The sequence below is a fragment of the Prinia subflava genome, chromosome 13 (genome assembly GCF_021018805.1).
Source record: "Prinia subflava isolate CZ2003 ecotype Zambia chromosome 13, Cam_Psub_1.2, whole genome shotgun sequence".
Lineage (NCBI taxonomy): Eukaryota > Metazoa > Chordata > Aves > Passeriformes > Cisticolidae > Prinia > Prinia subflava.
This window is the reverse complement of record NC_086259.1, coordinates 14,747,630-14,770,800: the sequence shown is the minus strand read 5'-3', so window position 1 is coordinate 14,770,800 and position 23,171 is coordinate 14,747,630. Positions and strand designations below refer to the sequence as shown.

The 23,171-nt window shown below is 41.6% G+C and overlaps 2 protein-coding genes across 5 annotated transcripts in view; both read left to right on the top strand.

Moving 5' to 3' along the window:
• Positions 1-13,045, top strand: part of RSPRY1 (ring finger and SPRY domain containing 1) — a 33,265-nt gene extending 20,220 nt beyond the window's left edge. For all 4 annotated transcript variants that reach the window (XM_063410692.1, XM_063410691.1, XM_063410694.1 and 1 more), the window contains 10 exons: positions 931-989; positions 1,350-1,416; positions 2,041-2,172; positions 3,478-3,593; positions 4,344-4,487; positions 7,233-7,344; positions 8,365-8,467; positions 9,615-9,767; positions 11,174-11,278; positions 12,209-13,045. In XM_063410692.1, the coding sequence (XP_063266762.1) occupies positions 931-989; positions 1,350-1,416; positions 2,041-2,172; positions 3,478-3,593; positions 4,344-4,487; positions 7,233-7,344; positions 8,365-8,467; positions 9,615-9,767; positions 11,174-11,278; positions 12,209-12,305 (1,088 nt within the window). In that variant the 3' untranslated portion in view covers positions 12,306-13,045. The remainder of the gene's footprint in view (positions 1-930; positions 990-1,349; positions 1,417-2,040; positions 2,173-3,477; positions 3,594-4,343; positions 4,488-7,232; positions 7,345-8,364; positions 8,468-9,614; positions 9,768-11,173; positions 11,279-12,208) is intronic.
• Positions 13,046-15,189: 2,144 nt separating this feature from the next.
• ARL2BP (ADP ribosylation factor like GTPase 2 binding protein) lies at positions 15,190-23,159 on the top strand. Its single transcript, XM_063410891.1, has 7 exons — positions 15,190-15,254; positions 15,995-16,112; positions 18,137-18,195; positions 19,247-19,353; positions 19,989-20,074; positions 20,877-20,973; positions 22,044-23,159. Exons 2-7 carry the CDS (start codon positions 16,075-16,077, stop codon positions 22,104-22,106), a joined length of 450 nt encoding a protein of 149 aa, XP_063266961.1. The 5' UTR covers positions 15,190-15,254; positions 15,995-16,074; the 3' UTR covers positions 22,107-23,159.
• Positions 23,160-23,171: the final 12 nt, after the last annotated feature.

Below are 23,171 nucleotides of genomic sequence, written 5' to 3'. Positions count from 1 at the left end.
TTGCTGAGATTCTATTTTAAGGTGACTTTTCAGATAGAATTTTTATTCCCTGTCATTCCTACCTAGTACACTGTTGGAAATTGATGATTAAGTTTCCCTCCTGCTGATGATCTCTTTTGTATCTAGTTTTTTTGCTCCTTTTCTGAAAGTGGACAGGAAATAGAGGAAAAAAGTGATTGTTTGGTGTCACCTAATGGTTTTGAAAACCCAATTACTGTATTTCTATGGGAAAAAACCAAAGAGCAAGGTCTAGAAGTGTTTTTGTAATACTTGTACTGTATTATACTAAATCAAAATGAGATACTGTATCTACTTCCATCTTAGTGGACACAGATCTCATTGTGTCAGCTCAGGCAACAAATTCGCTAATGAAGTGTTGGAACCCACTGCAGTTTCTTAAGAGCTTGTAGATGCCAGAGTTTGATTCCCTCGTGTCTCTCTCTTGATTAAGTGGACACTATTTCAGGGCTTTTCCATTTTAAATTGGCTGCTTGCTCTGGTGCTGCTGCAAGCTGTATAATTAACTATCAAGTTGGCCATATCAGGTGCTCAGTTTTGCTTATTTTGGGCTGCTGATAGATGGAGCTGGTCTTTACACATTGACTCTGGAAGTAAAGGGGAGGCAGTGTCTTTTTCAGAAGTAAAGAGCATGAAAATGCTAAGTGGACTCTTATTGCCAAATCTCAGAAGCGTGGCTAGAACTCTGTACCACTTAAAGCAGTGAACTGAACAGGACTGTGAAGTGCCAGTAACTGTAATTATTAAATGTGCACCAAGTATTTTCCTGGGAACAATGATAATTGTTTTATATTATAGTTTTGCTTTGCTGTGAAGCTGTTTGGTGTTCTTTAATTTGTTACCTTGTGTTTAAAAGATCTGTGGTGATGTGGTACTTCCTGTGGAGGGGTTTCATTCCTGATGTTCTTGCAGGTCCTGCGAGCATAGGCTTACTCAGCCCAGGCATATTGGAATATTTACTTCACAGCTTGGTAAGTGCCTTTGATCTTTTGGTATGTATCCATACATAGCAATTAGAATGCAATTTTATTTTTATTATTATTATTATTGTGAAAAGTTGGAGTCATGTCTGCTAAATATTGGCAGTGTATGTTCCAGAAAGCTGAGATTCCAGGGTCTGTGGAATCTCCATCTTTGGAGATAATTGGAAGTCAATGGAACAAGGCTCTGGGTAGACTGATCTATTTGAACCAGCTCTCCACAGGAGGGTGGAATACAGGAACTTTGGAGGCTCCTTTGAATCCAAAACCTTCTGTGACAGACTTGCAGCTCTTCTTATCTGTCTGTACTGGCTATTTCTTAATTAACTTTTTCTTACTGCCCATGTTTAGAACTTCCAGTCCCACCCGACAGTGATGCTTTTTGCACTAATAGCACTGGAGAAGTTTGCACAAACAAGTGAGTATTGGCCTGGTACTGCTCTCAACACCATGGCTTCTGCTGCATTATTGTCACTTACTCTGCATTGGTATTTATTGCTGTAGTGACATCCCTCTACCCCTCAAAACCCCTGAGATACTTGCTGAAACATATTTTTCTTGTTCAGAATTGCTGCAGAAGGATTTGTGACATGAGGCCTTTGTCACCAACATAAATTTGTATTGGAGTTGGACAACAGTTAAGATTGAGGGTTTGTAGGCAGGAAAAAATATTTTTTACTTTAATGACACCCTCACCCACAAACCCTTAAGAGATTTGCTGAAACTCAGTCCTTCTCATCTTAGAAATTACTACATAATGACTTATGACATGAGCCCTTTGTTATTTGAAAAGAAATCAATCAGTATTGGAGAGATGGAGAAAGCTGTGATTGGTCTCTTGATGATGCAGCTCCATGCTGAGCAGTGGTAAATCTGGGTGAAGATAATTCCACATCTGCTTGGGGAAACAATTTCAAGCTGCTTGTAATATTGAGATTTAGATGTGTGTAGAGAGTTCTACTGCATTCATTTGTGGGATATTATTTTTAACTAAACTTATCCCTAGCTGATGGCAATGACTCTTTTTCTTCTTAAATTGCAGGTGAAAATAAAATGACAGTTTCTGAATCGTGCATTAGCGACCAACTGATCTTGCTGGAGAAATGGACAGATAATCCAGACTACTTAAAACGCCAGGTTGGATTCTGTGCCCAGTGGAGTTTAGACAATCTGTGTAGGTATAACAAAGGGATGGATGAATTTAAAAGTAATCACTCCTCCAAAGAAATGGAGGACTGCTTTGTGTTCATTCTGTATGAGCACTTAGTGTACCTGGCTGCATTTGTAATATGTCCTTGAAAAAGAAAACAAAACCAAAAAAACCCCACACCAACAAATATATCTAGTGTTACTGTATGGAAAGAAAATTTTGGCAAGGAAAATGTTTTTGAAAGGAAGTGGTTTGTACTCTGCAAGTTGGAGCTGCAATGAAGATTATTCTTCTCACCAATTTCCTGTAGCCCACACTTCAGCAAATTTGCTGAGTGGCTCAACAGTGCAGTTCTGTATCTGTGGAACATCTGGATTGCTGACATGTCCTGGTGACGGCCACTCCTGGGGTCATTCCCCACTGGCTCAAAGAATCTTTGAAAGATTTTTAAAATTAAATACAGAAGACTTTTAAAATTAAATACACTTTTTGATTTTTGTGATCAAAAGTAAAAAGTATTTGGCAAAGCATTTCTCTAGGTCGATCTTCTGGATTACTAAAAATCACTGAATTTGCTTGGTTAGTTGTGATTTCAAGGGTGCAGCAACTCTAATTGACCTTGTATTTTTTAATGCCTTTTAGATAAATTTGGGTAAAAGGTCTGTTGGGCTTTAGGGGCTTTAGTCAGCTTATGGAAAGCCAGTGTCAGCTGTGTTTAGTAAATGTCTGTGTAAGTGTTGTAGCAAGTTTGAGTTACATGAAGGGTCTTAAAATAAGGTCTTTGACTTGTAAATTAACATGAATGTGTCAACAATTTGGCACCTGGCAAGAGAAATGCTTCTGATCCTTCCATGTAGAAAGGATAAGCAGGGAGAAAGAGCACTGCTTTGGATCAATTCAATTTCATCACCTAAAAATGAGATGGTAGAAACCTTTAAATCCTTGTTTTCCCCTTCTTCCTATCCCCTCATGTTTCCACTGTAATGAATCAGAAAAACTCTCCCCACTGAATATACAAATACAATGGTAAATCCTGAAACAGTGGCATCTTGGTGTGAACTTGGATGCCTTCCATTTGCCTGTGGGTTTCCTGCAAGTACTAATTAGATTTTGGGAGCTCTAGTCAGAGGCACAGGTCATGCTTTCATTTTTGCAGGCTTTTTAACACACACTGTATTGGAAGCTGTTTTCATGCAGGCAAAATCTCAGTGTTACATTCAGTTATACCAAAAACTACCTGGATCCTAGAGAGATTATCATTGTAGAAAATCTTTAAAATCAAATTTTACAGCAGTGATAACTAACACTGGTTGGGATTTTTTTTTTCAGTTTTAAAAGAAGGCAGGCAGTTTACATATGAGAAGGTTGACTTGACCAACATTAGGGCTATGCTGAACAGTAACGATGTCAGTGAATACCTGAAGATCTCACCACATGGATTAGAGGTAGGAAATTGTTTCATGTTTTCAACCTGAAAAAGAGGCTGAAGAAAAAGGCAGGTTTTGCTTTGCACTTGCTCCTGTGATTTTGTAGAATGAATCCATGCTGTCTGCCAGCTTTGTACAGAAAACTTGCTTTGTCATCAATGGGTTGTAACATACTACCCTGATCTCAATTGTGGAAATGTTCACACTAAAGTAAGGCCTGTGCCCCAAAACTTCAGAGAAGTGAGGAGGATTTCTAAGAGTCAGATGACTTTTCACTGACTTTGTGAACAGTTCTAGTTAAAATGCCATTCTGTTGTTTGTCCTGTCTCATCTTGAAAAGCTCACAGCAGTCAGACTGTTGTCTCAGCCACGTGGGTTTTTTTCCTTCTTCTCTAACTCCTTCTAAAAACTTGTTTGACTACTTAGAGAAGAATTTTCATGAATTAACATTGAATGCCTCCTTGTCCTTCCTACCAGGAATCAGTTAACAACCAATTATGTAGGTTTTCCTGTCTTAGTCTTTTAATCTTAAATTCTTTGTCAACTTTCTAAGTTGTTTTTTTCTTTTTTTCCTGTGGCTTAACCACTGAACAATTTTCAGTCTTGCCTACTCACTAGTTTGTGTGACAACTACTGCTATAAAGAGAGGTCACTTTGTCCAAAATGCCTCTAAAATTATGTTGGTGCGTTCTTATATGCAAGAAACTTGATGCAGGGAAGAAAGGTGTTTGTTTGAAAGCTAAATTTGAATTTGTTTGGTTTTGGTAGGCACGATGTGATGCCTCGTCCTTTGAAAGCGTGAGGTGCACGTTCTGTGTGGATTCTGGAGTCTGGTACTATGAAGTTACAGTCATTACTTCAGGAGTGATGCAGATAGGATGGGCAACCAAAGACAGCAAATTTCTCAACCATGTGAGTACCTGTAATGTCATCCAGCTGGTGATGTAATGTCAGTATTTTCCTTCTTACAACATCTGTGAAAACAGCTCTGGTTGTTCTGTGGTCATAACTGAGCACTTGCTTGTTTCCTTCAATTTTTCTGTGTCCATGAAGAGCTGGTTTTGCTGAATGTGGTGGTACAAGAGAAGTCAGTTGTTATTGCTGCAGACTGTGTTCACTTAAGTCAGGCAAAGCTGCAGCACAGACAGCTTGTAATCTGCTGGCTGTTGTCTGGAAGCTATGGGGAACTTATTTCCTGTAGCATAATCTCTTGGAAATTCTTTAGATAACAGTAGTTACTGTTTTTGGAAGTTTTAAGTTTTTGGAAGCAAGCAATGAGTCACTAGGAGCAGCAGTTTCTCATACACTGTCCTTTGCACAGGTGACCAAGCAGCCATTTCATCAACGTCTTTAACACAGTTTCCTATTAAATTAACTTTCACAAGGGAAATAACTCTAATTCACTCTGGGATAAGATGGTATCATTAGACTTGCTGGTAGCAGCAGTATGGGACAGTCTTAGAATGCAAAAGCTTCTTTTTAATTAAAAATAAGGATTACAAAAAGAATAAGCCCTCTACCTTCTTGCCTTTCCCTGAGATTACAGAATAAGTCTTCTGTCTTATTTTATAACTTGCTTTACTGTGTTTCTCATCCAGATAATTGTGGATCTTATTCTTAAGTTCTAAGTATTCTTCTTCCTAGTATTTACTTGTAAGATTATGTTCTTGCTAACATGAAAGCAAAATGTGCCACTTGCACATGAAGTCCAAACATAGTCAATCATCATGGAGATGCCACTAAGTCTTCTTTCTTCTTAAATCTTTGTGATAATTCTGCATGACTGTTAGAAACTTTGTATACTCTTTATGCTACTGTATAATTTGTTTCAGTATTTCCATAATAAGAAACTAATGATTACTACCCAAAAAACTTTTCTACCTCATCTTAGAGTTAATTTCTTATGTTATCAGCCTTCCAAATGACCATTAAAGTTAATTAAAGTGCAAGCTGGAATTTTAGGATAAAATTTAAGGCCTAGCCTAGTGCTGAGAATGGAAACAGAGCTGGGATTTTAAGTTGACACTTCTACTGGCTAAGCTTGAGTGAGAAACTCACCTGAAGCCCTTCTTTACTGTTGTAATTGCATAGCTTTCTGTTCCTACTTAGAAATTATTTTAGGAAAAGAATTGTTTAATGTAGAGGTAAGCAGTTAAAACTGCTCATTTCTGATTATTATAGAAAAAGTCATTCTACAGCTGAGTCAAATACAGAAGCTAATATGAAGATAGGCCAAATACATGTGAGGAAATATTGATTGTGGGGGTATGAGATAAATTAAGGAGATTAAACAAACATCAGTGGCAAGAAACCCAATGGGAATGCAAGAATAGCATCTCTCACCATTTAACTTAGGTATTCCTCTGAGTTCAGAGGTTTTGTTCCATTTCTTCTAATTATTCATGGAAATAGCATTGTCTTCTGCTGATGTATAACATGTCCAAAAACTGTCACATCCAAAATCCAGTCCCACATTTTTAGCATGGAATTGAAGTGTGATTTAAGTAAAAAAAAGTTACAAACTAAACACAAAATCAAAAAACACCAACCATACAAAAATACCTTGCAGACATGTGCTGAGCACAGTCCTTGTAGACACTGAATGTAACAGAAACTGTTGGAAATAAAAGGCCATGTGTCTGCCTTTAGACTGCTAAGAGGCTTAAAAGATTTTTTTTCCCACTTACTGTTAAGGAGCTTGGTGTTTGTGCCTTTTTCTGTGTGTCCTGTACAAGGTATGAAAATGGGAGATGTCACAGTAGGATGGTTTTTCTGTTGCTGCAGCTGTTTTGCTGGTGGCCAAATGCTGCTGTTATTTAAGTTCATCAGGTGTGTGCCTGAAATCCAAGGGTATTATCCTCTGGGTGTGTCACAAACACAGGCCTCAGAAGCCATATGCTCTTTATTTACAGCATCTGTAACAAAAAGACTAGTCCTAAATATGACATTAAACACCCATTAGCTGGGCTTAGCTTTAATTCGGGACACTGGAGGCTTGTGTAATCAGAGCTGTCTGGTATTTGCACTCCAGACAAACCATGCTGAGCACAAGGAAGTTACTGACCTTCCATAATCCTTTTGGGCTTCATGCTATGTGACAGATTTTTCTCCCACTCTGAAACTCTTCAGTTTTGTGTTTGGACCTTAGGATTATCACTTGATAATGTTTTCACAATTTGAGGGAGGCTGGCAGTGAAAGGGAAACTGTGCAATAAATTAGGTGAAGGGGGCTGTGTGTTTGTTCTCTTGGTGCACTGTGGGTTCTGGTGGCACATGGATATCTTGTGGGGAAGACATCACAAGTTTGGTACTGGGACTTCAAGATAAGAGAGTGGTTGTTATTCTGTGGTGACATTTTAAGATGCAAAAATTTCACCTATTTGGGTGCTAGCCTTCTGATTTTTAAATACTTTTAACAGACAGGAGTGATTTGAGGTCACAGAATGGAAGACACTTGGGCAACAATATCCCCTTCTCCCTTCCTCCTCACCCCAACAAATCCCCTTTTGATGTGAAAATGGAACTAAAACTAGTTCATGGGGGAGAGAGAAAGAAACCCTTCCTGCTCGTGGAAGAGTGTTTTGGGTGACTGAAAGCAGCTTGAGCCCCTCTGTGAGGAGTGGCTGCAGGCTGCAGGGTTCTGCTCTGTGTCCCCAGGAAGGTTACGGCATCGGGGACGACGAATACTCCTGCGCGTACGATGGCTGCCGGCAGCTGATCTGGTACAACGCCAGAAGTAAACCACATTCCCATCCCTGCTGGAAAGAAGGTATCCAGTCTGTCTTCTGCTCTTTAGCCTAACTGCCTTTCTGCACAGGATTTTTTCCCCTTGCAGGTGTCTGTTCATAGGAGTGAGCAAAGCAGTTACTGCCTAATTCTGATGATTGTGAAGGTTTAATAATTACTGTGTGTTTAAGAGTGATTTAAGTGAGCACAGTGGGCACTACAGTCTTGTTCCCCAATCTGTGTAAAGAGACTCCTGTTGTAAAACACTTTTTCTTTTCAAATGCATACTGAAAATCATAGCATCAATTAACATTGGACATTTAATCACTAGATTTTTTCCACTTGTTTGTAGTCGTACACAACAGGGTTGAAATCTTCCTTTCTGAGTTGAAAGACTTGTTTTAGAGAAGGGGGAAAAAAACCTTGATCTCTGAATTAGACTTTTTTTTTTTTCTTTTTTAAGGAGGAGTTGCACTGTCTTGCTTACTTTAAATTCTTGGATAACTACTTGGACAGCAAAGTTCTGTTCTTGATCTCAGCTTTGAAATCTTGGTAGGATTCTGTGCATGCCATGCTTGTGTGAACTGTGCCGCCTTCTCTTCTATTAAAATTTTCCCCCAAGGATGGCTAAATTAAAACACCTCTTAAAAATAAATAGCACAAGCATATTAGAAATTTCTTCTCAGAACACCCACTTGCTAAAGTCTATTTTCAGCAGGTGTAAAATAGCCAAGGAGTGACAGAGTGCAGCTTTCTTCTGGCTTTGGCAAATATTCTGCAATACTTCTACAACTGTGTAGTATTAATGCTCTGGCAGACTAAAATACTTTTTTTTTTTTTACTATTTTCTCCTGGGTGTTTTGGTTTTGGTTTGGGTTGGTTTGTTTTGGTTTTCTTTTAGTTACTGTCTGTATCATTGTTTCTTCTTTTGTGCTTTGGCAAACAGTTCCTTTTAAGTAAGACAACTCACAGTGACATATGTGATACTTGAAACAGTAACTGTTTCAGTGGTTGGCATTTAACAGCAATGAAATCTTTAAATTATTTTTGTTTTGCATGTTAGGAGACACAATAGGATTTCTACTAGACTTGCAAGAAAAGCAAATGATCTTCTATTTAAATGGAAACCAGCTTCCTGCTGAGAAGCAAGTATTTTCATCTGCTGTGTAAGTATCTGCTCATTTGGAAGGACATGACCTCTGTGGATAATTGCTTTAATTATATGAAGAGTCTTCAATTTGAGATGTAAATTCATATTTACTTACCTGAAGCCATCATTAAGCAAGTTTCCCCATGGAAAGTTGCATAGAAATCAGTAAGAAGGATATAATTTTACAGGTGGATTTCAGAGTCCCAAAAAAATAGTTTTGGCTTCCCAAAGGTATGTTCAGCTCAGTGTTTTATACTGTCAAATTAGCATAGCATTAAAATGGAATGAGGCTGCAGCAAACATGAACAATTTCCTGGTGCCTGAGGAATTTATCTTAAAATAAATATATAATAATATATATAAAAATAAAGCCTATCTTGTACATGTTGGAGAGGGCTTGTTAATTGACTGCCATTCACTGGGGCCAGCTCCTGGAGCCGCACATTGAATATTCATCAGAGGATGTCTCTTGGTAGCATTGCAGGCAGGTGTTGGGCTTATTTTGCCAACTGTTGTTAAAATTAACACATGGTGAACTCCTCTAACTCTCACAGGGAAGTTCAGCCTTTTGCTACAGAAAAGATAAACTGGTGTAGTACTTGAGAAAGCAGCTTCCTATGCAGCTTAATTAAACATTACAGTACTGTGTCAGTTATTCCTACCTGGCTAGTAATTTCATCCATGTTTTCTCCTCAAAATAAAGTTCAAGATGCAGGCAGAGACTAGTTCAGTTTAAAGAGTTGCTGAGTATCTTCTTTCTTCAGCTTTTAGTGCTCTGTTCTTTGAGTATGGAATTGATAAACTTGAGTAGTTGTTAGAACTTGGGGTATTACTGAACTTTGTCCCTTCCAGTAAATTTGAGAGGTGATAGTTGGGGTTTTAAAAGTGTGACTAATCCTAGTTGTACAGTAGGCAGCCTTTATTGGCTGACTCAGTAAGAAATTCAGATAAATCCTGATAGTAAATTCAAGAGTGGAGAACTAGACAAGGTAAGTATGTGCAGCTGCAACTTGATGCTCTCCCAGTTAGCTGCAAAACACTGGTATTCAACTTCTCTGTCTCAGGGTATATTTTCAAATGGTAATAGTAACATGTCTGAAATGTCTGAAAGTTCTCTCTTAAATAATAAAGTCCTTCTAAAATCCTTGTTCATCATGTTGCAGATCGGGGTTTTTTGCTGCAGCAAGTTTCATGTCCTATCAACAATGTGAGTTCAACTTTGGGGCGAAACCTTTCAAGTACCCACCACCAATGAAGTTTAGTACCTTCAATGATCATGCTTTTCTGACAGCAGAAGAGAAAATCATTTTGCCCAGGTAATCCTCCTGCCTTATGTATTTGCATACAGAGAAATAAAATGTTTTATATTTTGAATTGCAAAGTCTTGCCTTGTACTCAGCAAAATTAATTTCTTATGGGGTCATACTTTCATAGTTTCCTCTTCTAAAAGGATGAGACAATAGGTTCCAGTGTAATTTCATCAGTAAGGCAGGAGATATGCAACCAAAATCCATTAAATTAAAATATATTTTGTAATATTAAGATAAATTAATATTAACTAGTAGCACACACAGTAGGCTGTTTTAGTAGAAGTACCTTCTGCCATCTAAGGTTTATTAGGTTGATTGAGGCAGTATAGTGTTATTTAAAAAAGATGTCCTATTTAAAATTGACCTAATTTGTGGTGCTGGCAGCATGGAGGTGCTGAATGATTTAAAGTCTTGAAATTGTCCTGATCCTGAGGTTTGTAGTTTCTGGCTGATGCTCAGGTGGAGTTGATGTCGTTCTGGCACGGCTCTTGCAAAGTTCAGGCAATAGCTCTGAGAGCTGTTACATGATTGTGCCAAAAGAAGAGAGACAAACTGGGAGAAACTGGTTTCCCATTGATGCCTGACTGGTGAAACTTGGCCTCCTGTGTTACAGGCTCCTTGTTATGCAATAGCACTGAAAGGCTCCATTCAAGGTTGGACACTGTTGTTCTTTGTGTAAACAAAGATCATCCCTGCCCTACAGCCTGGACTGCTTGGAAATGATAAGCCAATCCTAAATTAAAAGATAGCTTTGATTCATCTGAAATGTGATAGGAGATAAGGCAAAGGCCTGTATGAGTGGATCCTAATTATCCATCACAGGATTTAACCTAAACTCTTGCAGAGTTGTGCTGAATTTAGTGCATCTGGTGTTGGGGCAAGACACATCACCCTGCCCTTGAACAGTTGTGATGGGTGTTGTGTGTGTTCAAATGAGGGATTTTTACCTATTTGCTCTCCCTTGTGGCTGTTGCCATACTGGGATGTTGATTTAATTTGCAGGTTTTATTCTTTTAAACCCTGTTAGAGCATTATAGGATTTCTGTGTATTGTTGATACATGGATTTGTGAGGTTTATTTATTTGGAGTTCTTTTTTCTTAACTCCTAGAAGTTCCTAGGTATAGAAGAACAATTTCTTTAAGTGTTCAGCTTAAAGGGAACTAGGGAGAATTGTTATTTAATCCCCTCTTTGTCCCTTTCTGACAGACCAGAATAGGGAATCAGTCTGCTTTGCAGGTCTCTGGGTGTGTTAAGCTTTTTTTTTTGTGGGCAGTTGTGATCGATGTTTATCAGCAGTGTGGTGTAGTACTGCTACAAGTGTTACATTGACTTTGATGCAATTCTCAGGATAGTTTTGAATCTATTGCTTGGAGTCAAACTAATTTTGGGGGGTCTCTCTCTCTCCCTTCAGACACAGGCGCCTGGCTTTGCTGAAGCAAGTGAGTATCAGAGAGAACTGCTGCACACTTTGCTGTGATGAGGTGGCAGACACAGAACTCAGGCCGTGTGGACACAGGTAAAACTTAAAAAAAACCCAAATCCAAAGAAATAAGAAAATGTGTGTGTGATGTTCAGCTTAGATGAGGCCATATGCAGTCCCTGCTCATCTTGATTGACTCCTCAGGATAAAGGAAATAACCTTCCTTCTTTCCTTTTAAGGATGTGATGTGTTGAGGTTAAACACAGTATTCTCCCTATTCCCCTCATCCTAGACCTGAGCAGATTGAAACCCTAATTGTGTGTTTATCTGGAGAAGTACAGAGGCTGCATCTGTGTGCTGCCCTGGGCTGAGTCTCATTTCCCTGATGTCAAAGGCTTTCCTGATTAGTACTTGATACTGGTGCTGTGAAATCCAGATCACGTGAGGAGAGCAGAAAATTCATCATATACTCATTAAATGTTCGACAAATGGATTGCCTCACAAATTCCTCTAAAAGCTAAAAATGAGACAGCGGTATGAGTTATACCATAATAGCACTTTCCTGCCTTTAAGCAGCCTGCTAGGAAATTAATCCAGTTAAGTCCAGTTCCATAGAGTTTTAGAGCATTCATGGAAGGAGTCTTGCCGTGTGTCCAGATACTGGGAAGTTAAAAAGAGATGTGCCTGGTTTGTGCCAACAAGAAGTGGAGAAATCGCTGCAGGGCACTGGGGCTGCTGTTCTCCAGACCAGAGTGAGTGCTCGGATTAATGAGCACAGGGAAGTGGGACCAACTGCAGGAGCAGCTGCAGCTCTGGGAGATGGAGAGCAGCAGGAGCTCCTCTCAAAGCCTCTAAATGGATCCACAACACCTGACTTGCCATGCCTAATCTCCACACTGAGGGACTTATCTTGACTGTGCCTCTGGCAGGCTGACTAACCTGCTTAGTGCTCGTATTATTTTGTTGTTGTTGATTAGTTTTTCGTACTGTAAAAGCAGGCTTTAACTGTTTTTTCTTCTCCTTCAGTGACCTGTGCATGGAGTGTGCCTTGCAATTGGAGACCTGCCCTTTGTGTCGACAGGAAATACAAACCCGAGTCAGACAGATCTCTCACATTTCATGACACACGTGGAGAAAGACCACAGACTTGTTTTTAATGAACTCCAACCAATACTGAAAGGGGAAAGCATCTCTAACCAGTCTTTATGCACATAGAACCATAGCCACGGCCAGATTTCATGCTAACCTGTAATTTGTTCATCTTAAAACCGAAATCTTTAATAAGCTCTTCCCAGCTGCCAGCGATGGGAGCTGGTTTCAGCAGTCAGGAGCTCTGGCTATTGGTTCCTCCGAGCAAGAGCAGAGGGAGTTGTCTCTTCTTCCCCTTTTCCTTCTCGCCTGTCGCAAAGTGCTGAAAAAATTTGCACTGGAAGTACACATACAATGCATTTTAGCAGAGAAGAGAACATAAGTATTTCCTAAAACAGGGCCGTGCTGGCTTGTGCTCGAAAGTCTCTATTTTTGGCAGAAGTCAGTACTAAAAAGAGAATGCCAATGTTTTCCTGTTTAATGTAGCCTCCTGCTGGTCAGAGACTCTGTATTTTCCGATATTAAACTGCTCAAAGACTGAATCTGTAACACAGACTGATTTGAGAAGACAGTGTGGAGACTGTAGAGAAACTCACAGGTTTTAATAACTTGGTGATTCCAAAGAATGTTCTGATTTGTTTTTAAACGTTAAAAGATCAGTGGTATTTTCAAGTACATAATGTTTCTGATGCTTTTAACTTCAGTACCCACATTTTTTTGTGAGGTTATAATTTTCGGGAGGTATTCTTAACTAATTATAATGCTGGACTGGAATTGATTTGATATTCTGGGTATTTTTTAAGGTATCATCAAACATCTTTTTTAATCAGTGTTGTTTTTGAAAGTTAGCTCAATTTTTCCAAAGTGAATATACCTTACAATATTAGAAGAGAATTCTGGACCAGTTTATTTAAAACAAGGTTATTTGGATAGCAATTTCAGTCTTATTCTTAACTCCTTAAAAATGCACCTTGCTTGCCACGTGTCAGTCCTGCTCTGAGCAGGTTTGGGGCCACAATTCCTATTTTTGGTCATGCAGTGGGAATCTCTGCTCCACTTTAATTACACATTTGTGATGTTTGTATGTCAAAGATGCACTTCAGTAGGCAGCTCTTGAGTTTTACTAGGTTTCTACAAGGAATCAGGGTTCACAGCTGGTGTCAGTGAAGTAGCACAAAAATCGGTGGGGTTCTGCTTAGTTTGCACCAACTGAGGATATGACTCGGTCTCTTCCAAGTCTTGCACTGGTTGATTTTTTAAAAATATCTGTCTGTATAGAAGAACTTTACTAATTCACACACAATTTACACCAAAACCATCCCACTTCTCAGCAATGATTCAGCAGCAGAGGCTGTTGTAGTGAATTCTCATGATGTGATGTAGTTTATTTTTAAAATCATTTATTATCTTTATTGTACTATGAAGTACTGACAAAGCAGAGCTGAGGCTGCTTCTTCCTGTTGAGCACTCTGGCTTCCTACAGACCTCAGCAGGAGCTGAGAGCTCTGCACACAGGTCCTAGAACCCAGCTCTCTAGCAACTCCTTTCACCTTCTGCCTTTGCTAACTCAAGGGTGCTGAACCTCATCCAGAGATGTGTGAATTAGGAAAGTTCTGTCCATCATTTTCACGTTGACTTTAGTCCCAATGTAGACTGACTTCAGCAGCAGATTGCTAGTTAGTGTTTTTGCTAAAATGTGGATTCTCTTCCACTTTGGGTGCCTGGTTTGATTAAAGTCAGACTGGCAAATCTGTGCCACAGGGATCTCATTTCCTCGCTGACTGTACTTCACAATGTTTTGCTGTATCCTTGTTTTCAGTCAGGGCCGAGTCCTTTCCAGCTCGGTGTTCAATGAGCAAATGTGACCGTCATCACTGCCACAAGGGTGTTAGAAATTCAGAATCACCTGAAATTTAAAGCGCTTCCAAATGCAATGAGGAGTTTTTATCCCTAAGGTACAAAGTCCCAAATCATACTTTAGGGAAGAGGTGGGACAGAACCATTTTGAACTCTGCCTTAATAGAGTCTAGTAATTTCAGGGCTTTGGTTTCCCTGGCCAGGATTAACTGAGGTAAAATTTTCAGAAGTGCCTGGGACTCCTAATTTGTATCAACTGCTGTATGAGATTAAGGTCTTCAGGCCCAAGTCCACAATGGCTTCTAGGCATCTGCTGTCCCCTTGGAGTGCAGGTGACCTAAGGCCCTCGCTGCCTTTGTGGACACGGGACTAAGCGTCCAAGTTCTTTATGTGGAAAATACGTGAATGCTTTGGAAAATTTTGCCCCAGACCGTCTTCCATGCAGCTGGTGCTGGGCAGAGGCGGGAGCTGTGTTGCAGAGAACTGTCCTGTTCATTTCATAAAGGGAAAGACTGTGCACTGCCGGCTTTCTGTCAGGCTGGAGCCCCCACGGCCGCTGCGGTGCCAGCCTCGCCCCCTGCACCCCAGGGCTGCGGGGACAGGGAGGGGAGGTGGTGACTCCACAGGCCCTCACAGGGGGAGATGAATTGTAGCAACGTTGTCCATTCAACAATAAAAACATCTTGAAGGCTGTTTGTTGTTCTTTAATTCCTTTTCGCCTGAGACCGAGCTGTAGCTATGCGCTCGGGTGGGACACTCGTGCCGCGGGGGCCCAGGTCATCGCGCTGGTCGCTGGGCTGCAGCAGCTGGGGGCTACCCCTAACCCTCGGAGCTCTGCTCTCTGAGGGGAAACCCGCTTTACCAACGCCATTAACAAGCAAACAGCGCTGTCTCCCGGCCCCCGCCTCAGGCCCGCAGCCGGCCCGGTGCAGGACCCGCTCCCCGGCCCGCCATGGCGCCGGCCCCGCCCTCCCGCGCGGCCCCCGCCGCGCTCTGATTGGGCGGGCGGGCCGGGGGCGGGCCCAGCGGGGCGGAGCCGCGCTGTGATTGGCTGCGGGCGGGGCGGAAGAGCGCGTTCCCCAGGAGACGGCGCGAGGGGAGGGGGCTGCGCGCCGGCCTGAGGGCGGTGGGTGCGGGCGGGGCGCGGGGCCCGGGGCCGCGGTCACGGCGGCGGGAGAGGGGCGCGGGGCCGCGGGGGAACGGGGCTGCTGCTGCCGGGGCCCTTTGTGGAGAGAGGGAGGGTGATGGCCCGCTGCCCCGGGTCCCTTTGCGGACAGGGAGGGAGTGAGGCGGGGTGGGTGCCTGGGGCTTTGCCCCCTCTCGCCGGGACTGAGCATGGGGAGGCGAGGGGCGCGCTCAGCTCTGCCGCACTCGGTGCTGCCCCGGGACTGCTCCGAGGGCCGCGGGAAGCGCTGGGTTCCCATTGCCGGGGGCCGTGTGCCCTGTGCCGGCACCTGCTCACAGCCCCGGGCCGAGCGCCCGGCCAACACACAGCCCCTGGGATCGCTGCCCGAAGCCTGGCCTGCCAGCCTGGTCTGGGACACACTGTAGCGAGGGGGGCGCCTTCATCTTGTCTGCCTTTTCTTCTATAATAGTCAGAGATGTTTCAGGAGAAAAGATGTAGAGGTGGCCCAAAACCCCTTTATAGGGAGTGGTTGCATTTTGAGCCTGTTCTCTGAATAGGCAGAGTAAGTTTCTAGATTATTTAGGTTATTATAGAAAAGTAGTAGTAATAATTTTATAAAAATGTGATGCTTCAATTCTTGTGTTTAAGAATTAAAATTTATCGCCCGATTTACATTTTAGGACATGTATGGCAGTTTAGCAATTGAATTTGTATTAACATTAAGTCATGTTATTCCTTAGCACTTTGGTCAAAAAGAAGAAATAACCACTTACAGCTGAAACATACAGATTGTCTCTTCCACTCTGGCTAGGCAGGAGCAATGGACACTTCTGATGGAGAAAGTTTGGGTGTGGCCACGTGAGTATGCTACGTTCTCGTGTGTCAGATTTTCAATAAGATAATTGCTAATTAAAGTACCTTGATAGGAATATAATTACACAAATGAATTTACACCACGCTGTGTAGCAGATGCTGCCTCAGGAGAACAAAGATGCAGAATGCAAAGCTGCAAGAGGGAATAACATCAGTGCAGAGTTTAGGTGAAGTCAAACTAAATATCAGTGTGGTCAATGTAGCACTGGGTAGCTCTGCTGAAGGATCAGAGCAAGCCTTGTAAGGCTGGAAATTGCTTTTTCTGGTTCATCTTAAATTCAGAATTTCTCCTTTCCAAGAGTGTCTGTTGTCTGATCCTGAGAGGAGACTCTTCCTGTGTGTTTGAGTGCTCTCCTTCTGAAACTCAGCCCATTCACGGTGAGTTCCACCAGATTCCACACTGGCACATGCTGAGACGCTGCTTCACCGCACAGGTGTGTGCCTGCTCCTCTCCCAAGAGCTGTGGCAGGAGGGGAGGTGTTACTGTGCCTCTGTCATGAACGGATTTAACTCCTTCAGCCTCAGGCTCTGAACCACGCCCGTGCCAGGGCAGGGAATTAAACCCCAGGGCTGGTGAGCTCGTGTCTCTGTAGGTGTGTGGATGCACGTGTGTTGTATACAGAGATGGAACTGGGTTATTTTGCAACAGTTAAAATTCTGTTACTTGCGCAGACTTAAGCCAGGGTTTAAATTAACACTTTTTCTGTTGCTGTTAGGACAAGCTGTAAAACTAGCAGTAGCATTTCTGTGGAGGGGGAGAAAGAGTGGAAATTATCCCTGGCAAGGTCAGCGCCTCCAAGGGAAGCGCCGGGCCCCGGTGGGGTGCCCGGGGTGCCAGCCCCGCTCCCGGCCCGGTGCCGCCCTCTCGCGGGCTGTCCCGGGCCGTGGCTCCGCTCCCGGAGCAGGAGTGTTGTCGCTAGGATATCGCTCGCTCAGCAGACCCCTTTTTAAATCCAAGATCTCTTGAATTTTCCTGATCAGAGCGAGCCTGGTTTTAGTTAAATTGTCGGCTAAAATACTATGGGATTAATTTCACCGGAGTATTCTCTAATAGCAAAGCAACTTTATTGAGCTTTTCAAAACTTAGTCTGAAGGGCTATCCTGCTCTGTTTACTGATGAGAAAGAGACATTCAATTGAATTTAAATGGTGCTTTCACTGATCGAAGCGAGTTTTTTCTTAAAGACAAATGTCCCTGTTTCTTTGAGACTTCTTTTCCTCATGTGTGAGAGAAGTTTGTCTTTCATCCCTTGGAAAAAACAGGAAGAGTTCATCTCCCACTAAAGATGAGCTGTGAATGACAAAGACATCCTGTGGATTATTTACTGTGTCTGAACAAGTTGCACAATAATAGATCCAGACTCCTTATGCTGGCACCAAAGATTTCTTCCCTGGATGAATTCAGATCCATAATGGTGTTTAATATTTGCTCATGATAGAATAATCTTAGGAGATTATCCCATTTATTTGGACTATATAAGGATGATTCTTGCATAATAAAAATATTTACATTTCTTCAGTTATGTAATACTTGTTTATACATTCAGTTTAAGTTATTCCACAAGACCAAATATTTCAAAATATTCTCTAGAGTGTCTGTAGTTCTGTGATCACCATGTGCAGGAAAGAGAAGGGAAACTGGCAGCAGCTGGGATTTGTGGGTTGGAAAAGGTTTAATTTGCTGTTCTAATTACACTCTTTACATTCTTTTGCACCAGAACTAGAATTACCTTGACAGTAATGCCAGTAAAACAACATTTATTCTTTCTTGCAATTAGGCACCTTACTGGGAGGAAATAGAGTAGAGGCCTGATGAGAATCTCCATGGAGCAGTCTTCTCATCATTGCCATGGATTATTTTGTAGGTTGAAACTAGGAAGTTTTTCAGTTATCTTGTAATTACTGGGTTTATTTTTACTTAGGCTTTTGTTAACACTTTTTAATTTTAACTTTAATTTCTGCTGTGGTCAAAATATATACTTATGCAGTCGTGTCTTCCTTTGCTTTCAGCTCCACCACTTCTGATGAGTTTGATGCAGTGGTTGGCTATCTGGAGGATATCATAATGGGTAAGGTCTGCAAGTAGGTACAGACAACAGCAGGGCTGCTAAACCTGTTGCCAGCTGCTCTTCTGTTAATTAACCATCATAGAGGGCTCCTGGCTGCTTCATGGAGGCTTTCCTTCACCATGAACCTCTAACCTGGTAGAGCTGTAAAAATAGACATAAAATTCTTCTCTGTGCTTATGACTCCTGAAAATTATTTTCCACATCACTCTAGTACACTGCTTCTTAGAGAAGCAGTAAAGATGCTTCTCACAGAGAAATCAAAGTTTTCTGGGATTTTTATGGAAGAGACTGTGAGAGGCAGCCTTCCCTTCCCCAGCTCTGCCCAAACTTCTCTTGACATGTCTGTCAGGATCTTCTTAGAAGCCACCATGTCTGGGCAGTGTTTTGCAGTGCCCTGCTGCTGCTGCTGCTGCAGGGAGCCTTTTGCACTCTGATATAAAGTGTCTGAGCTGCAGACTGAAAGTTGGTTCTATTCCAGCACTAAAAGCTGCAAGAATGAGGAACTTTATTTCTTTGTATCCAGCCCTAAAGCACAAAGATGGTCACAGAATCACGGAATGGTTTTGGTTGAAATGGACCTGTTCTGTGGAATTCCATGGTGACCTACCATGTTTATTTTTACTCTTTTTTTCTTCCATTACTAGAAAAAAATTCTTTGGCAATTGAAAATTGAATCTGAGAGTTTCACTAATATTTTTAAATTCAAAGAAAAAAAACTTATTTTGTAGGGAAGAGGTATTCACTTAATAAAAAATACAGATGTTTTGCTGACTTTAGAGCTCGAGCAGAAAGAGGTTCAGAATAAATAACTATAAATAAATGTAAAGCAGGAGGACTGTTTTGGTGATATTTCACCAGCAGCCTGTGTCCTCTCACAGTTGGGTCAGAAGTGGAGGTTTGGCAGCAGCTGTGGTGCTGATGTGATGAACTCTGCACGTGTGCAGGGCTCTGTGGTTACAGCAGGGGAGCAGAGGAAGCAGTGAATGTGGGGTTTGTGTTACAGAAAGAATGACTGAACTCTTAACTCTGCTGCTTTTCTGTTATGGCCCAGATGATGATTTCCAGTTAATACAGAGGAATTTTTTGGAGAAGCACTACCAGGAGTTTGATGACTCAGAAGAAAACAAGCTCATCTACACGGACATTTTTAATGAATATGTAAGATACCTTTTCCTATTTTTCATATGTATTTTTTTATATAGTTGTCCCTTTATAAATACTGAGCTTACATGGAACAGATCCCAGCATGTTCCTGTCTCCTTCAGAAGCACAGCCATTGTCTGTGAGCAAGAAAAGTTTTTTCTGAAGCTTTAGGTTCCTTTCTCATTGTTTCACACAAAATTTTCTGAAGACATTTTGGAAGTTGTGTAGCTCTTTTGAATGGAAATTTAGCCAATTGCTGTAGTAAATAATATGTTTAATGTGTGCAAACCAAGTTCCTTCTTCTCCAGTTGTATTATTTCTTGTATTGGATAATGCAATCACATTCTTTTTGCAAAGCATAATCAAGAAACTAGACCAGTCTACCATTAAATATGTTGGAAAAACATTTGTTACTACATACAAATAGTCAGTGTTTGAGCTCCCCAAGATCCCCAGCAAAAAATGTTCAGCTCTGTGCCTCAGGGCTGGTGTGAGAACAGAACCTGCAGCGCCCACTGAGGAGCCTGCAGCTGTGCCCAGTAAGGATCATGCAGAGTGTCAAGAAGGTGTCAGTGTGAGGATGCTGTTTGAAATCTGCTTCTGAAATCTGTTGTGATCTTACTGCCGTGGTTTGTCTGGGTTTTTTTCAGATCTCTTTAGTAGAGAAATACATTGAAGAGAAGTTGCTTGATCGGATCCGTGGGTTTGATATGGTTGCTTTCACAGTGTCATTGCAGTAAGTCTCTGCTTTGCTTCTGGTTGAGGAGTGGCTTATGTGCCTCTCAGTACTTTTTATCTAGATTAAAGCTTAGGTTTGGCTGTTGTCCCTTTAGATAATGGTTCCACTTTAACTTAAAAAGTGTTCATGCAGGGAGTGCCTGACCACTTTTCTTGCATTCAGCATGTTCTGCTGCTCTAAATCTCTGAATTGTCATGGGTTTGAAGGGATAGAAAGGGAAATCAGAATGAGAGCACTGGAGAATTTTCATATTTCTTGTCACTTTGAAGCCAGACAGGTTGGATCTTATTTATCTCTTCCAGGCTCCTCAGTAGCCTGGTGGTGTTGCAGTCATGTGGTTAAATTCCTTTATTGCCATTTTCCTATGGAACATTCAGAGAAGAGTTTGGTTTTTGTGTTCAGCTTTTGCATTGGGTCATTTTAGCTTAACCAGCTTCCTGAAGAGCTGGTTTTTGAAAGATCACTGGTTTTTCTCCTTGAATAAGAAAATCAAGTGTAACTGGGAACTGAGTATCTTAAAATATTTAATCTGTTTAATTTTTAATGTTTCATAAGTAAACAGGTCTGGTTTTCAAGGACTGATATGATACTCATAGGTCTTAGATTTAGATAAATGTCCTAATGTAGTTGGATTGGCAATACTGCATTTGGCTGCACTTTTGCTGTATGATAACCTGCAATAACATTCTTGTTTAAATACTGATATTGTTCTCCTTGTCCTTTTTCACCTTGTATCATTTTAAAATTACAATTTTTTCTCACGCAATTTTCTCATTCCCTAACTTCTTTTTCTCTGTAGACAACACAAAGATGAAATGCCAGGTGATATATTTGATCTGCTGCTCACATTTACAGACTTTCTGGCTTTCAAAGAAATGTTCTTGGAATACAGAGCTGTGAGTATATCACATTGTTTATTTTCATTGGCACAATGGCTCTTGGTTTTGTGTAGCTCCACCTGAGAGTGCCAAAGGAAAAGTTACTACAGTAGGTCACAGTATTTAATCAAAGGCTGTAACAGAGTCAAAAGAAAAATTACTTCACTGAGTGGCTTTTTAAACTCATACTGAACATTTAATAATTTCTAGAAAACGTGAATGAAGCTGGCATGTGGAGCAGCTCTTCCTGCTTTTGTGAATTTCCTGCATTTGTGAACATTGTTTTCCAAATGAACAGAAGGGAACACTTTTTCACTGTGATGGTCTCTGAGCACTGTCACAGCTTCCTTGCCCAGGGAGGTTGTGGAGTCTCCATCCTTGGAGATATTCTAAAGTTGTGTGGACACAGTCCTTGTGACTGTGCTTGAGCATGGGGTTTGGCCCAGATGACCTCCAGAGATCCCTTTCCACCTTGGCCGTTCTGACTCTGTAGTATCTTCTTTTATTTTTTATTCCTAGTCTATCCAAAATTAGCTTTTTAAGCCTCTTTCATTTCTTTTCTCCTCCTCTATGTTCCAGCTGGAGAAATAATCAAAAATGCTAATATTTTTGGATTAGGTTTTTCTTAGCAAAATGAAAATCAGTGTCGGTCCAGTCCTGTTTGACAAAGAGCAATAGAGGCACAGTTGTGATTATGCCTCTGCCCCTTCCCCATCCCTGTGAATTTTGTGGAAATTGGGACAGGCTGAAGAGAAAGAGGCAGTGCATGTATCAGCAGCAGGAGGGGTTTCATTTGGGGTTTGCAGGTTGGGGTCTTGGAGAGGCAAACGAGCCAGATTTCAGTAGATCCCTGGGGCAGCAGCATCCCCGAGCAGGAGGGAGCAGGACTCTGCCCCCTCACCCCAGGGATTCCTACACTGTCTTCTCAGGTTCACATTCACTCACAGATGCTCAATTGAATATTTAATCACACGTAATTTAATATTGGTTTGATGCAGCAGATAATGCATTGCCTGTTTCGTTTTTTGAAATGCTTACTCCAAGCCATCGTGGAGTCACGGATTTCTTTTTTTTCCCCATGTTTCTAGGAAAAAGAAGGTCGAAGTCTGGACTTAAGTACTGCGTTAGTGGTGACTTCATTAAACCATTAAACAAGTCATTCTGAAGGGAGTGCTGTTGTATTTTAAGCTAGGTCTATTCCCGTTTCAGAGGTGAGAGGCAGCGATTCCGGGGCAGAGGGGCGGGGACTCGGCTCCACCGCGGCTCTGAGGGGGGTGGGTGTGCGGTGGGGCAGGGCCGGGACTGGGGGTGAAATCAAAGGATTTCTGGAATTTTTATACCCTTTTACAAAATGGATGGAAGAGACTGTGAGAAGCAGTCTTTCTTTCCCCAGCTCAACCCAAACTTCTCTTTACATGTCTGCTGGGATCTCCTTAGAAGCTCCTGTGGTTTGGGCAGTTTTCTGCAGTGCCCAGCTGCTGCTGCTGCTGCAGGGAGCCTTTTGCACTCTGATGTAAAGTGCCTGAGCTGCAGTTTGAGCTCCTTGTTCTTTGTCCTGTCTCTGCTGAACACAGAGAACAGTTTATTCCTTCTGTTCCTGCAGCACCATTGCTTAACTGGAAATCATCCAGTTCCAACCCCCCTGCCATGGGCAGGGACACCTTCCACTGGAGCAGGTTGCTCACAATCCCATCCAGCGTGGCCATCTGGCAGTAAAAGATGCTCAGTTCTCAGGGATGTGGTTTGAACTGAGAAGTCAGTGTGTGCAGGGAAGTTTTTTACAAGGTGCCAAGGCAGAATTCATGCTGATCAGCCATTGTCTGCTTTAGAAGAACAGCACATCATTTCTTTGGTCACATCCTTCCCAGAGGGATGGAGGTTCAGGAGACTCAGTTGCCTGGTGATGCAGCTGAATCTGGAGAAATGCTAAATTAAATTGGACTGTGTCAGAGTTTGGAAGGCTGAGACTCGTGTCTTTTATCAGTGTTTATAACTTTTTATTTAGACCTGTTCTAAATAGACCTATTTCTAACTGTGAAATTCAGTAACATGATCTCCCTTGTTAATTTTTTTCTTTTATTTTCCTACTGTTCCTGTTATATTTATATATATATATATTTATGTCTATATATTCATAATTGTGGAAATTTGACCCTTGATTTACTCACTGGCAACCAAATAAAGGCAGATCTGTCATGGGCCAATGCCATGTGTCC